At 36.0% G+C, this 14,639-nt stretch overlaps 1 protein-coding gene across 2 annotated transcripts in view; it reads right to left on the reverse strand.

Annotated features, from left to right (window-relative positions):
* The window catches only part of TNKS2 (tankyrase 2), a 63,502-nt gene that overhangs the window by 11,943 nt on the left and 36,920 nt on the right, over positions 1-14,639 (reverse strand). Inside the window, exons 14-21 of one of the 2 annotated variants that reach the window (XM_045567817.1) lie at positions 12,895-13,040; positions 12,028-12,193; positions 10,619-10,838; positions 8,115-8,224; positions 6,531-6,719; positions 4,100-4,352; positions 3,145-3,227; positions 1,620-1,740 (exon numbers count right to left, since the gene is read on the reverse strand). In XM_045567817.1, coding sequence (XP_045423773.1) covers positions 1,620-1,740; positions 3,145-3,227; positions 4,100-4,352; positions 6,531-6,719; positions 8,115-8,224; positions 10,619-10,838; positions 12,028-12,193; positions 12,895-13,040 — 1,288 coding nt within the window. The remainder of the gene's footprint in view (positions 1-1,619; positions 1,741-3,144; positions 3,228-4,099; positions 4,353-6,530; positions 6,720-8,114; positions 8,225-10,618; positions 10,839-12,027; positions 12,194-12,894; positions 13,041-14,639) is intronic. The other variant, XM_045567818.1, reaches the window with a different exon arrangement.

Here is a 14,639-nt window from a genome sequence, read left to right on the forward strand (position 1 = left end):
GATAAAGACTTTAACAGAAATGGCTGAATCACAATGTCTTTAGGAATTACGGAGAGCATGTGGAGAATATTTCATGGAATAAAGACTGATGAATGCTTGACTAAGCCATCTACAACCTACCCAGGAAGATGTTTATCAATACTGAAAGATCAGTACAGTACTAGTAATCTTGATGCACTGAATAATAGGTAAAGCTGTTAAGTCAGCAAGATGATAGACTGCTGGAAGATCATTCCAGGAAGCCACTGGTTCCACTTTGCAAATCAGTGTAAGTACAGAATCCTGTCTTCAAATGAAGATGAGGAAGGTTGTAATTTTGTGTATGAAAGTGACCCTGAATTGCTAACTCAGACATGGCCAGTTGGTCTCATGATCATGCTTCTCCGCCATGTAGAAATGAATGATCTTAACCAACTATAGCTGGATGTATCAGTGATTACAGGACCAGAGGTGGCTTGGAGGTACCTCTGCCACCTACCTGCAGGCAGTTTATCTATTTCTGCCATTCAGCCTTTCAGCATAGTCCTAATCACTATGATGCATTTAATGTATAAACACCACCTGCTTTTCTTTTCTACTCTGCCTCTTTCCTGAAATACCCTTGTTATCCTGATATTCCACTGTAATTGCTATCATATCAGATTAGTATTATTCCAGCAGAGTCACGATGGTGGTCCATAACTGAGCGTTCTAGTTCCTTTTCATTTTTAATGCTAATAACTATATTGTAAACTAATATTCCAGGAAGCCATGGGTTTTCCCTCCTCTTTACTTTGTAAAATTTTGTCTATACTAGAAATAGTTAAGACTATCTTGCATTTTAAACATTCCGCCCTAGTCCATACCAGGTAACATACATTCTTCCTTGAAAATCTCTTCATTTTTGCTGTGGAGGTTTCTCTCCAACCCCAGCTGTGATCGCCAGGACTTACAATTACAGGTTAATTTTGACCACACGGTAAATCACTTCTTCAGTTTAACAATAAAGTTAAAAATGTGGTTCTGACACAATTCACCTTTTTACACCCAGATTTGGTACACAGGAACTATTACCATCTGTTGAATGAATGCAATTTGCATTTTTCTTAAGCATCAATATTAAAGAGAAATAAAATATCATTCAACTTTGTTTTATTTAATTTCCTTCAGTTGCTACATTATTGTTTTCTAGTATTTTCATTCCAGGTACTTAGAATTTTAGCTGTATAAGAGATTTACTACATCATTTTAGGGGCTAACCTGAACACCTAGTTATTATCCATTATATTATCACAAGAAATGAGGGACTCAAGTTTCAGACCATTTAGTATCATAAAATTTTAGACCTAGAGTAACTTCAGAAATAGTATCATCCAACTTCCTAATTTTTAAGAGCTAAAACAATCCCCAAATTTCTGAATGGTCCAGAAATTTTACTTAGGTTCACACAGTTAACAGCAGCAGCTCAGTAAATTTAACAGTAGCAGAGCTAAGACTTGATCCCAGGTTTCCCAAATCCCAAACAGCGCTCTTCCTTACTAAACAGATGCATACATATTTTTAAATTATCATTTAGTCCATTGAGGGCTACCTTCATGGAAACTGTTAAACTGATGACAGCAATTACTAAAATGAAATACCTTGTTGTCCAGAGATAAGTCTCTCAACTCCTTTAATTAGTTTGTGTCTATGTCCATAGGCATTGATTCCAATCTCTTTCAATTCCTTGTGTCCCATCTCAACTAAAACATCCAAAGTGATCTTACAAAAGAGGATGAAACTATTTAGAATGCTTACTCATTTGGTGGACATTCATATATTGGTATTCTCATAACGTACTAGGTTTATACATTTACTTCAATTATTTTAAAAAGCTTAGAAATGAAAACATGCCAGTTATTAAACTGAAATTAACTGAAAAGCTGTACTGAAACAGAAAGCTGAGTCATGAACTACTAAAAATATCATTATTTTCATTTAGTACTAAAACCTGAGCAGAACTAAAGTGTGAAACAAAAATGCACTTTCAAATTAACCACATTCAAAGTATATTATTTTACCTTTTCCATAATACTTTCCTGCCATCACTCTATATCCAACCGTGTTTCTATAACGTCTTTCAGTGGATCCTCCAGAATCTAGAATATGCTAAGTGGTACTTCTCTATCACTGTTCAAAGTAACCCTTTTAAGGCCAGGCATGATGGCTAACACCTATAATTCCAGTGCTTCGGGAGGCTGAGGATCAATCACTTGAGGCTAGCAGTTTAAGACCAGCCTGGGCAACATGGTAAGACCCCATCTCTACAAAAAGTAAAAAATTCGTTGGGTGGCATGCGCCTGTAGTCCTAGCTACTCAGGACACTGAGGCAAGGAGGATCACTGGAACCCAGGAGTTTGCGGTTACAGTGAGCTGTGATCAGGCTACTGGATGCTAGCCTGGGTAACAAAGTGAGACCTGTTGCTATAAAAAAACAGAAACAAAAGCAAAAAACCAAAGTAACCCTTTTACCTCTAATACTCTTTATTCCCACTTCATTGAATTGAAGCCATTCTTTGAAATCCTATTTTATTTATACACATTCCATGAAGCTTTCCCTGAATAGTCCAGCTCACAGTCATCTTTTCCTTCTCTGAATTTCTAAAATCTATGCCAAAACTTAACTCTTCCTATGCTCTTATTCTAGTTCCATAACTAAATCAAAAGTTCCTTATGGTGTAAATATACAGTAACAATATTTTCTAAACAAAAACAAAAAATCAGTAGTGTATTCTTATATAATACTTTAAGACTGCCTGGATATATGGTTGGCATATCCGTTTACCTTCCTATAGTAGCTAGTAAAGTGTCAGACTTAAGAGCAGGTCGTGATTGACATAACAGAACAGCAGGCTGTGATGGACACAACACAACTGAATAAACAGAGCTCAGGGACTGAATAAGCTAAACTTTCCAATTCATGAAAGCGATTACTATTACTACATGAGAATCAATTGTGTGGTAATTGGAAATTCCAAGATTAAGCCAAAATACAAGTGACTAATTTCTTGTCTCTTAAAAAACACCCTCCCTCAATAGCTTACATGGTTCAGGTCATTTCAAGTAAGTCCCAAATTTTGAGTTTCCATGAAACATTAAACCAAGCAATACAATTTATCCACTCACCTGTTCTCTCTCAAATATATCCATTAGGTGCTCAAGTCCAAGATTCCTTACAAATTGAGTTATACTAAAATCCACTCCTGGAACTGGGGAAAAAAAGTCCAGAACAAAATTTCACATCACAATAATGTATTTCAATACTATAACAATAAAGCTTTATAATGTTACTATATGTGAAGAAATAAAGATGAAGAAAAACATTAATAGCCACTTGGGATATAATACTGAACATAATATTAAAAATTAGAAAGAATGGCTGGGCATGGTGGGCTCATGCCTATAATCCCAGCACTTTAGGAGCCCAAGGCCAGACTGGGAAACATAGTGAGACCCCCATTTCTACAAAAAAAAAAAAAAAAAAAAAAAAAAATTAGCCAGGTGTGGTGGTGTGCACCTGTAGTCCTAGCTACTTGGGAGGCTGAGGCAGGAAGATCACTCGAACCCTGGAATTCGAGGTTATATTGAGCTATCATCATGCCTCTGCATTTTAGCCTGGGCAACAGAGTGAGACTGTCTCTACACAAAAAAAATTTACAAAGAGAAAGCTATAAAATTTTAATATTAGAAAAAAGTTAACCAATGGAGCATTCTAGAGTTAAAAGAACCATTTTTTATTTTGAACTTTATATTTAACTGCATCTTTAAAATTGGTCTTTGTATCTTTCAGATGTAAGCTACTTCACAAAAAAAGTTTAATGAAAATAAGTTCCATGCTGTTGCATAGAGATTAGTTTTGATACGTAAAAGGTTTACATTTAAAGAGCAGGTCAGCAGAACAAGATTCATCAACTCTCAACTTGGATGGAAGAAATCAATAAAAGGCTAAAACTTTTAGGTCATGTTATTTAATTTAATACGAATAGTTGTATTTAAGGTTAAAAATGACTTTTTAGCATCCCAAACAACAAATATGGAGTTACAATACCAGTTAAAAATTTATTTTTGCAGAATGTCTCACCTTCCTTTTTCTCCAAACTGGAAGCACTCTCTGTTCCACTTGAACTAACTACTGATGACAGTTCTGAAAAACTCCCAGATAAGTTGTCAAGACTGCTGGCTGCAGAAAGGCTTGATGGGCTGGATGGACCTGAAGAGAGAGCATCTGCAGTGGCTCCTGAGCTTCTCACACCATTGAGCACTTGAGGTTTATAACATGAAGGCAGAGCAGAAGGGGGCATGGCTGCTGTCAAGAGAGCACTGACATCATCGGCCTAGGGTACATATAAGACAGAGACAAAATTTGTCATAAGCAAATTTAAAATTCTATTACACCTAATAGAATGTATTTTAATATATGAAAAAACCACAGCAAATCTGCACTAGAATTAACATTGTATAAAAAAATGGATTACCTTCTTGTAAAAAGTAAACAGGTTGATACAGGTTGAGTACCTCAAATCTGAAAATCCGACACCTGAAATTCATGCTCCAAAATTCTAAACTTTTTGAGTGCTAACAAGACGCTCAAAGGAAATGCTCACTGGAGCATTTTGGATTTCAGATTTTTGGATTAGGGATGCTCAACAGCAAGTATAATGCAACTATTTCAAAATCTGAAAAAAATCTGAAAGCTGAGACACTTCTGGTCCCAAGCATTTCAAATAGGGGATACTCAACCTGTATCCAGCTAAACTGTTATTATTAAATAAATATAAAACATAATTCAGAACATCTCTTCCAAAATACATATAATCAAAACTGTAAAATGTGGCAGACCATGATCAAAATCCTAAATCTAGTATCATGACTGAAAAGCACTGAAATGAACTACAGAAATATCAATTTAAAAAGCTAAGAGCTTTTAACTTTATTGCGATTACTCTGAAAGAAGTAGTACAAGCTACATGGAACTTATGCAAACAGAATTTTGTATTTTTTGGAAAATATTCAGCAGTATTTTTGTTCCTCAAAATTGAAAGTCTTTTCTGGTGGCAGGGTATTAGAGAATGGAAAAGCCCCCAAATTTACCGGTACATTAATTTGTCTAATTCTTTCACAATGCTCAATAAGACACTAAGTATTGCAACCTCTAGTTCTGTGTTCAAAAAAAAAAAAAAAAAAAAAAAGATCCTAAGTAATTAACATTCAGCAAGAAGTAAAGTCAGTACTTGTTTTCATGGTCATTTATACTGCCTATTCCAATCCTTACTTTTCTCTTCCCCCTAAGTCTAGCATTCCCATGGCACTCGCAGTCTGTATTTGTTTATAATAATAGTACCATTTATTGGGTGCTTTTAATGTATCTGATACCATGTCAAGGACTTTAAGCATATTACCTCATTTAAATCTCATATTAACCAGATATATTTTATCCCTATCTACAGGTAAGAAAACCAAGTCTTAGAGGTTAGGCAACTTTTAAGGTTGTACAAGTGTAAGAGGCAGAGCTGGAATTCTGGGCCAGGTCTGTTTGACCCAGAGCCCTTGCACGCTCTCAAGAGAATTGTGCTTCATTGTCTCTTAATTATATCTGGTGGATTAACAAATGGGTAGACGAATTCCAAAAGTTCACTTCAAAGGTAGTATGGAACTGGAAAGATATTTCTCTGAAGATATGTTGCAAATATGGTTGGGTTGTTAGCCTGCTGAGAAAAATCTATTTAAACTCCAACATAGCTGAATTCAATCAGCCTTTCATTTTAACTTGGAACAAGGGACTCCCTCTCAGCAGAAAGCAGTCTGTAGAAGAGATTCTCTTTTTTTCTTATCTTGAAAAGACTTTCTTCTTCCTTTCCCTTCACTGCTTTGACCGGTGTTCTCAGTGGTAGAGGCAAGAGGGAATCCACATTACAGGGGCCAAAGCAGAGGTAGAAGCTATGATGAAGGCTCTTACTTGAGCTTCAGTGAGAGGGAAAGGAAAAAAAGATTTCCACAGAAAACTGTGGAGTAACAGGCTTATTTTAGGAACAGTTTGGTGGGATAAGCAACAAGAACTGTGGGATGAGACAGGATGGGAGGGAAGGGAATCTCTACTGTTAGCAGGCTTTGTGGCTGCACCTTGAGGGCAATGTTCCCAGCTGGGGAAGTTCGCCAGACCTGTGATCTGTACTATCTTGCACTGTAACAGCAATTGTTGAGGACCTGGACCTCTTCAGTCCCCAACTAATGTAAACAGTTGTACCATGTACTTCTTGTTCCTATTTCCAAAGTAATCAGTATATAATAACTTATTGATAGTTCTACACGTGATCTTAGCCAAAAGGCTGAGAAGCAATTGATAATTCTAGTATTTACTTATTATATTTTAATACCAAAGGAAGTCCTAAATTTAAGATTGGGCTAAAAACTAGATTTTGCCACATTCATTATAAAGACATTTTATACAATATCAACTGAATTTTAAAAAGTCAGGAAAGCAATGAGATGTTTTCAAAGAGCCCATCACTTACTGAAACTAAATCTAAAGGTGTTTGTCCTTCCTGATTTTTAAGAGTAGGATCAGCTCCGTGGGCCAACAATAAAGCACAAAGCTGTGTTCGTCCCTTTTGGGCTGCTTCGTGCAAAGGTGTGAAAGCCCATTTGTCCGTGGCATTGACACATGCATTATACTTTATTAGTAAAGCTGCTACATCTACATGCTGTAAAAGAAAATACTCCTGTTATAGTCTGAAATAGTATTTTATTACATTTTAGTTCTTAAGAAGAAATTAGCTATGTATTTACTTCTACATTTTCAAACTTAACCCGGAAATGAAAAGAAAAACTTTCTCTACAACATCATAATTTATGGGTAGCTGATTAAAAATTATAGACGACATTTTAATAACTTAAGAAACTATCTAGGCCAGGCACACGAGCTCACGCCTGCATCCTAATCCTAGCACTCTGGGAGGCTGAGGCCATGGCACTCTAGCCTAGGCAATAGACTGCTTGAGCTCAGGAGTTTGAGAACAGCCTGAGCAACAGCGAGATCTCACCTCTACTAAAAGTAGAAAAAATTATCTGGGTGTGGTGGCATGCACCTGTAGTCCCAGCTACTCAGGAGACTGAAGCAGGAGGATCACTTGAGCCCAGGAGTTTGAGGTTGCTGTGAGCTAGCCTGAGGCCACGGCACTTTAGCCTGGGCAACAGAGTGAGAGACTCTGTCTCCAAAAAAAAAAAAAGAGAACTATCTAGAAAGTATTTAAGAATTTTACATAGTAGGACACTAAACTAATATAACTTTAATGATTTCTAATTTACTCAAATGTTATAATTGTTGAGCATCAATTTATAAGGTAGTAGCCTTCTTCAATTACTCAAACTATACCATTGAAGATGGTCCATTCTAAAAGTGACATTTCAGGGTTGTTTTAAGTTAGGAATAATGCTTCTGAATCTCTATGGGTTCCTGTGAAACCCAATGGGTTTTCTGGATACCAACAAATAAACAAAATCACTAGTATCTCACTGAAAATAAGAGACAGGTGCTAAGGAAGATAAGAGAAATCCCAACAACACACTGTATGTTACAGAGCAAGCTTATGATAATAGATTCAGAACTGAAACTCAGAAGTTATTTAACTCCTTTATCTTTCGTATTTACTTCTTGTAAAATGAGAAAGTCATACTAAATGTTCCTTTTTTTTTTTTGAGACAGAGTGTCACTCTGTTGCCCGGGCTAGAGTGCTGTGGTGTCAGCCTAGCTCACAGCAACCTCAAACTCCTGGGCTCAAGCAATCCACCTGCCTCGCCTCCCGAGTAGCTGGGACTACAGGCATGCACCACCATGCCCGGCTAATTTTTTTTTCTATATACATATTTTTAGCTGTCCATATAATTTCTTTCTATTTTTAGTGGAGACGGGGTCTTGCTCTTGCTCAGGCTGGTCTCGAACTCCTGAGCTCAAACGATCCGCCCGCCTTGGCCTCCCAGAGTGCTAGGATTACAGGCGTGAGCCACCGAGCCCGGCCTAAATGTTCCATTTGAACTGCAATATTGACTTACACTTTGAAAATTCCACAGACTTTTAAAGGTAAGATAGAAGAACTTACCCCATAAGATGCTGCATTATGTAAAGGAATAAGTCCTCCTTTGTCTTGGGCATTCACATCAGCTCCATGTTGTAACAAATACTCCGCAACTTCCAAATTATTATAACCGGCTAATTTAGAAAAAAAAAATTACTTTTATTTGTTAATATTAAAAAAGTCACATATATATTTCTATATATTTATTAAGCATAGACATTATTAAGAAAACTAAAGATATTTTACATAAATACAAAATTTCTCATTGGAATCTATTAAAAATTTATCTTCTATTAAAAATTTCCCACTGGCCTCAAACTAGAAGCTTTTGGTGATATCCACTGATTCTAGAACTCCCAAAATAATACTGATTTATTTGCTTGTAACTTTCCTTTTAAAACCCTCCAAACAAAGTCCTTGCCTTCATGGTTGTTACATATAACTTCCTGAAATCAGGTACATGGTCTCAAGAGCTGTAAGTTAAAGATATCCAACCATTTAAGAGTTAAGTTAGGTATGCAACTGGCTGCAGAGAAGGAAGCACCACACCACAGTGGGTCTCAGAGCTCTCATCCCCAGAAGGCCACAAGAACATGCTTTTTGCTAGAGAGAATGTAGGGGTACACATCTCTGCAAGTCTGGCAAAGGAACTTATATATTGCTAAAGGTATAAAGTAAAGTAGCATTTTGGAAACATGCTACAATCTCCCAGATGTCATCTTGTCAGCTATCTCAGTAAATACTCTTACGGTAAAGTGTATTTTATTTGACACATAATCAGACAGAAAGCAAATCTGGAACTTAACTCCGCCAACAAAAACCTGGATATCACTTAAAAAGGGTTCAAAATATTTTATTTACATTTATTTTTGTTGTATTTTTAATCCTTTTGCTGAAGGGTCTAAAGCAAAAGAATTTAAAAAGATCAAGTAAAGAAAAACAAAACTATAAAACTACCATAAACTAAATATTATACTAATTAAAAGTCCTTTCAGGTCTCAAGGTATGGTATTTAATGCTGAGTAAATAGGCAGAAGTATTTTGTGCATACAATATACTTGTGATTTAGAAAAACAATGTGGAATTAAATAGCAATGTTAATGTTCTAGATAAGCTACAATAAAGATATAAAAGCTAATATAAATATGCACAGCACAATTTCCAATCGGAGGTCAGGTCATGTCTTAAATGGACTACAAACTCCTGATAGCCAGTGGAAGTAGTAAAGCTTTTGCTCACCATGTTAGCATTTATGGCTTATCACTTCTAAAATACTCTATTAGAAGGAGTAATTCATTTCCTTAGACAGTGGGGTCTCAAATTACATGGAGTGAGAATTTAAAGGTAAAAATCATACATAACCAAAATTATCTTTTTCACATTAACATACTAAGTTATACTGTATGACTGAACCAAGAATAGATTTTCATCTCTCATATTACAGAAAGTGGCAGAAACACCTACATTACTTTTTTCTTTCTCTTTAAACCATGTTTAAGCAATGTATATTTATTTAGACAAATTTCCATGAATCAACTGTCTATGATGGAACTCCACTACAGGATCAACTCAGTGATTTTCATGGCTTATTCCATAACATCTTTAATGCAACTAAAAAAGCTGTATTGAAACCACAGTGTTTTATACTTGTACTAAAAACAAAGGTACACTGTGCCAATTTTATGAGTGAAAATTTAGAACAAATTTTATGGAATGAATTGTGTCTCCCCCAAATTCTTACGTTGAAGCCCCAAGTACCTTAGAATGTGACTATATTTGGAGATGGGGCCTTCAAAGAGCTAATTAAGTTAAAATGAGGCTGTTGGGGTACAGCTCTGATCTAATCTGACTGGTGTCCTTATAAAAAAAGATGACTACGACATATATAGACACCATGTCCCCTGTGAGGACATAGCAAGAAAGCAGCCATCCGCAAGCCAAGGAGAAAGGACTCAGGAGAGACAAGCCCTGGTGACACCTTGAGCTTCAACTTCTAGCCTCCAGAACTATGAGAAAACAAATGTTTAAGCTACCTTGTCTTTGCTTTTTTGTTAAGGCAGCCCTCACAATCTAAAACAACACATAACCAGCAAGAGGTTTATGTAACTTCTGAAAGTCTTTTAAGATTTTTTTCCTGCTTGTGCTTAGCAGCTATCATCAGAAGAATGGAAAACTTTAGCTTCCCATGAGGAAGGCTGGCTCAAACCAGCATATTTTTCAAAACTCACACACCCAAGATGATATAAACAAAATGGTGATTTGGAATAATGATCCTAAAGCCCATGGTGACTGGCAGAGCCTGTTTCAATTGTTCTTACTGAATGTAACATACTAATACTAAAGTGAAGTGGAACTTAGCTAATAGCCTAAAGTATAGTTGACCCGTGCAAATTTATTACAGAATATAATGGTAGCGTTGGAAGATATCTGATTTGAATTTTTCAAGTTTAGTTATAGGAAATGTTTTACTCAGGTAAAATGAAACTTAGATGTCACCAATCTCAATCTGTGAAACTTCACTCACTTACCTGCTAAATGTAAAGGTGTTGAATGTCGACCTTGGGTATCACGGCAATTTACATTATCAGGTGAAGACAACTTCTTTACTCTGGCTAAACAACCCTTCTTGGCGGCATCTAGCAAAGCTGCATCTCCCCTAAGTAGATCTTGGATATCTGTATCGCCATCTTTAACAAGATCCAAAGGAGTATTTCCATCCCTGTTTTTCTTTGTAGGGTCTGCACCATGCTAGACATGTAAAAACCAGAAAGGGAAGAGGAATTGGCTTAAGTGCGGCCTTTGGTCAATGAGAAAACAGTCAATGTAACTATACCAAAGAAAATCATTTTATACCAAGTCTACCTTAAAGGTTAGCACCATTGTTATTAATGTTTAATTTATACACAGAAAAGTATAATAAAAGGAGAACAGAAGCAGTTAAATATTACTAAATTTTAGGCCAGGCGCGGTGGCTCACACCTGTAATCCTAGCACTCTGGGAGGCTGAGGCAGGAGGATTGCTCGAGGTCAGGAGTTCGAGACCAGCCTGAGCAAGAGCGACACCCCATTTCTACTAAAAAAAATAGAAAGAAATGATCTGGACAGTTAAAAATATATATAGAAAAAAATTAGCCGAGCATGGTGGCACACGCCTGTGGTCCCAGCTACTCGGGAGGCTGAGGCAGAAGGATTGCTTGAGCCCAGGAGTTTGAGGTTGCTATGAGCTAGGCTGATGCCAACGCACTCTAGCCCGGGCAACAGGGCAAGACTCTGTCTCCAAAAAAAAAAAAAAAAAAAAAAATTACTAGATTTTTAAATGCATTAATAGCCAAAATTATAAACTATGTTCAACATAAAGTAGTATTTCATTAAAAATTAACTTTCATGTAGATTCATCAATTGTAATAAATGTACCAGATTCTGGCAGGAGATGTTGATAACAGGAATGACTATGCATGTGTGGAGGCAGAAGGTATATGGGAAATCTCTGTACCTTCCTCTCAATTTTTCTGTGAATCTAAAACTGCTTGAAAACAGTCTTTTTTTTAAAAAAAATTACCTTTCATGTTATACTGATTTTACTTTTCAGACAGTGAAATAAAAGTATTTTATCAATGGTAAATAAATCTGGCTTATAAACTACATAATTCATCAAATATTTTGAGGTTAAAGTATTAAAAAGAAAAAATAAGATAAAGAACTATCACATGATGATAGCTGACTACATACAAAAATAAGTCTAGGTGTGGTAAACATATCTGAGGATTAAAATATAAAATTGTATTATTTATGACATTTATTTTAAAATCTAGGTATAGAATTAGATAACTTTCCCACACTCTTACTACTTTTTTATAATATAGTTATTGAAGAAATCATAAACATATTCTATGTAATTCACACTGTCCAACTGTCCACAGTAAGTACTAAAATATACCTGGAGCAGAAGTTTGCAAATTTCGTATTTTCCTTTTGCTGCAGCTTCATGTAAAGGTGTAAATTTCCACAAATCAGCTACATTAACTACTGCTCCATGCTTAACAAGAAGTTCTGCAACTTCATAATGTCCATAAGAACACGCATTGTGCAACGGTACAAGGCCTCTGAAATGAAAAGTTAAATGAGCAATAATGCCAGAGAAAGATATGTTTTCAATTAAGTAATTATATATAACCGATGAAGACATTTCTTGAACTGCGTAAGGAATTATACTGATTGTACTTTATAGAATCTAAATCTATTGAAAGCAGAAATAAATTCTTTTTGGGGGGGTTAGGGGAGAAAATTTTTAAAATATTTTAAATGCAGAGAATATGACAAACATCCATATACTCAACATTTGAAACTGTATATTTTTATGAAAAATAATTTCAAGATAAATTAGAAGAACTCAAATATCCTCAATGAAAATTTTAAAATTTACTGTATTAAAAATCAGTATTATTTCCAAACAGCTCAGTCAGTAGGGTATCAGACTTTTAATCTGAAGGTCCAGGGTTCATGTTCCTGTTCAGGAGTGGAAAGAAAAAAAGAAAAACAAAACAAAACAAAAAACCCCACTGATGTTGTAATCTCCTTGGCCATTATAAAATTACAAGGAATTATGCAAGTAACTCTTTATATAAATGCTAACCATCATAAAATCTTAATGGAAATTAAGCAGCTACATTTAAGCCAATGTTAGGAAAAAGACTTCCTTGGGGGGAAAAAAGAGCTACCAACTATCCTAAAAATATTTTCAGATTTTCCTAAAAAGGTCAGATAAAGGTAAGGAGAAGAGGCCACGACAATTATTGGTACTTGCCCTTTATCTTTAGCATGCACATCAGCTCCATGTTGCAGCAGATATTCTACCACGGACACTCTATTATACCCAGCTGCAAAATGGAGCGGTGTTGACTGACGCCCTTCAATGTCTCTGCAGTTGACACTCTGAACAGTACACAGTTTCTGTAGGATGGAACACAGTATACACTTGATGCTATATATTCTCATTTCTTGTTTCAACTCATTTAGTAGAAATTTCAAAATGTCTGACTTTTCTTGTCTCAGTAAATCAGTATTCTCAGAAACTATTTACTATTCGTATTTATTGGGAATCCCTCTGGTCCCTTCATCGATACCTGTATATTCTGCTCTTTCTAAATCCAGTAGGTAAATTTTTATTATTACCACTACTATTTACATAAAGGTAACCTATGTACCAATTATCAGCAATTGTAACTTCCATTTTGTGGCAAACATACTTAGAGGTACACTGGATCACAGTAGTACCAGCACCACCCAGGGGCTTATTAAAAATTCAGAATCTCGGACACCTACTGAGTCAGAACCTGAATTTTAACAAGATCCTCAGGTTACCTGTAAGCACATTAAAGTTTGAGAAATACTGCACTAGACCAGTGGTTCTTAAACTTTCATGTGCATTGGGTCCCACTCCCAAATAATCCTAATTCAGTGTGACTGCTGTAGGGCCTGAAAATTTGCATTTCTAACAAGTTCCTGGATGATGCTGATGCTGGTGGTGCAGGAACTACACTGAGTCAATCACACTGCACTATATGGAATGAATTAACTAAGAGAATGCTAATGATTATGTACAGTCCTTGGGAGAACTAAGAAAACAGTCACTCAAATAATTTTCTGTGTTCTTTGGTTCAGATGAGGAAGCCTACTTGAGAAAGACTGTTAAGAATAACACTCCAAATACTTACTTAAGGGTATTTTGCATGAAAAGCATGAAAGTTTGGGGAAGAAAATCAACATACATAATAAATCACAGTGCTCAGAGAGTCAAAAGAATATCAGTATTAGTAAAAACTCTTTCCCCCTTTTTACTAAGCTATCCTAAAAGCAGATATCCTAAGCTCAATAAACCAAAGGAGCCAGCTATCAGTGGGTTTACCTCAAGGAGTTTAATCACTGGACTAGGAAAGCTCTTCTGTGCTACCCTAACAAGAGCTTGTTAGATATACAGATTCAAAGTCCCATTCAAGAGATTTCAGTAGGTATGAAGTAGGGCCCCTGGGAATGAGTATTCTTAACCTGGGTACCAGCTGCTGCTAGGCTTTTTAACAGTTATCACAGTTTAATTTTGTCCACTCTGAGATAGGTTTTCTAATAGTAGGTGCCCAAAAAAGTATGCAGGCTGATGTTTTAAAGTTGTACCTTAGAACAACCATTAAACAAACATAACTGAGCACATATTCAAGTATTCATTGGGTAATATGCAGATCTTGTTCCAGTGATTTATACGGAGCCATCTGCCTATAGATAGATAGGAAATGGAAAGGCTAATGGAGATAAATATCCATTAAGTGATTTTAAAAGCAGAGGGGAGGGAAGACAGCCTGATATCTATCATGGGGAGAGACAGTCTTCCTCAAGCCAATGGCATTATTTGTTCATTAAGTCCTGCCCCCAACCTCATCTTCTTTTCATCTATCTCCTCCAGACTCCCTCTACCTTCATGAAAATAAAGTTTAGAAAACTTTGTTTACTAAAGTTTATTTAGGAAAAAACTTCATTTACTAAATCTAGTTTTATGCT

The sequence above is a fragment of the Lemur catta genome, chromosome 14, assembly GCF_020740605.2.
Source record: "Lemur catta isolate mLemCat1 chromosome 14, mLemCat1.pri, whole genome shotgun sequence".
Lineage (NCBI taxonomy): Eukaryota > Metazoa > Chordata > Mammalia > Primates > Lemuridae > Lemur > Lemur catta.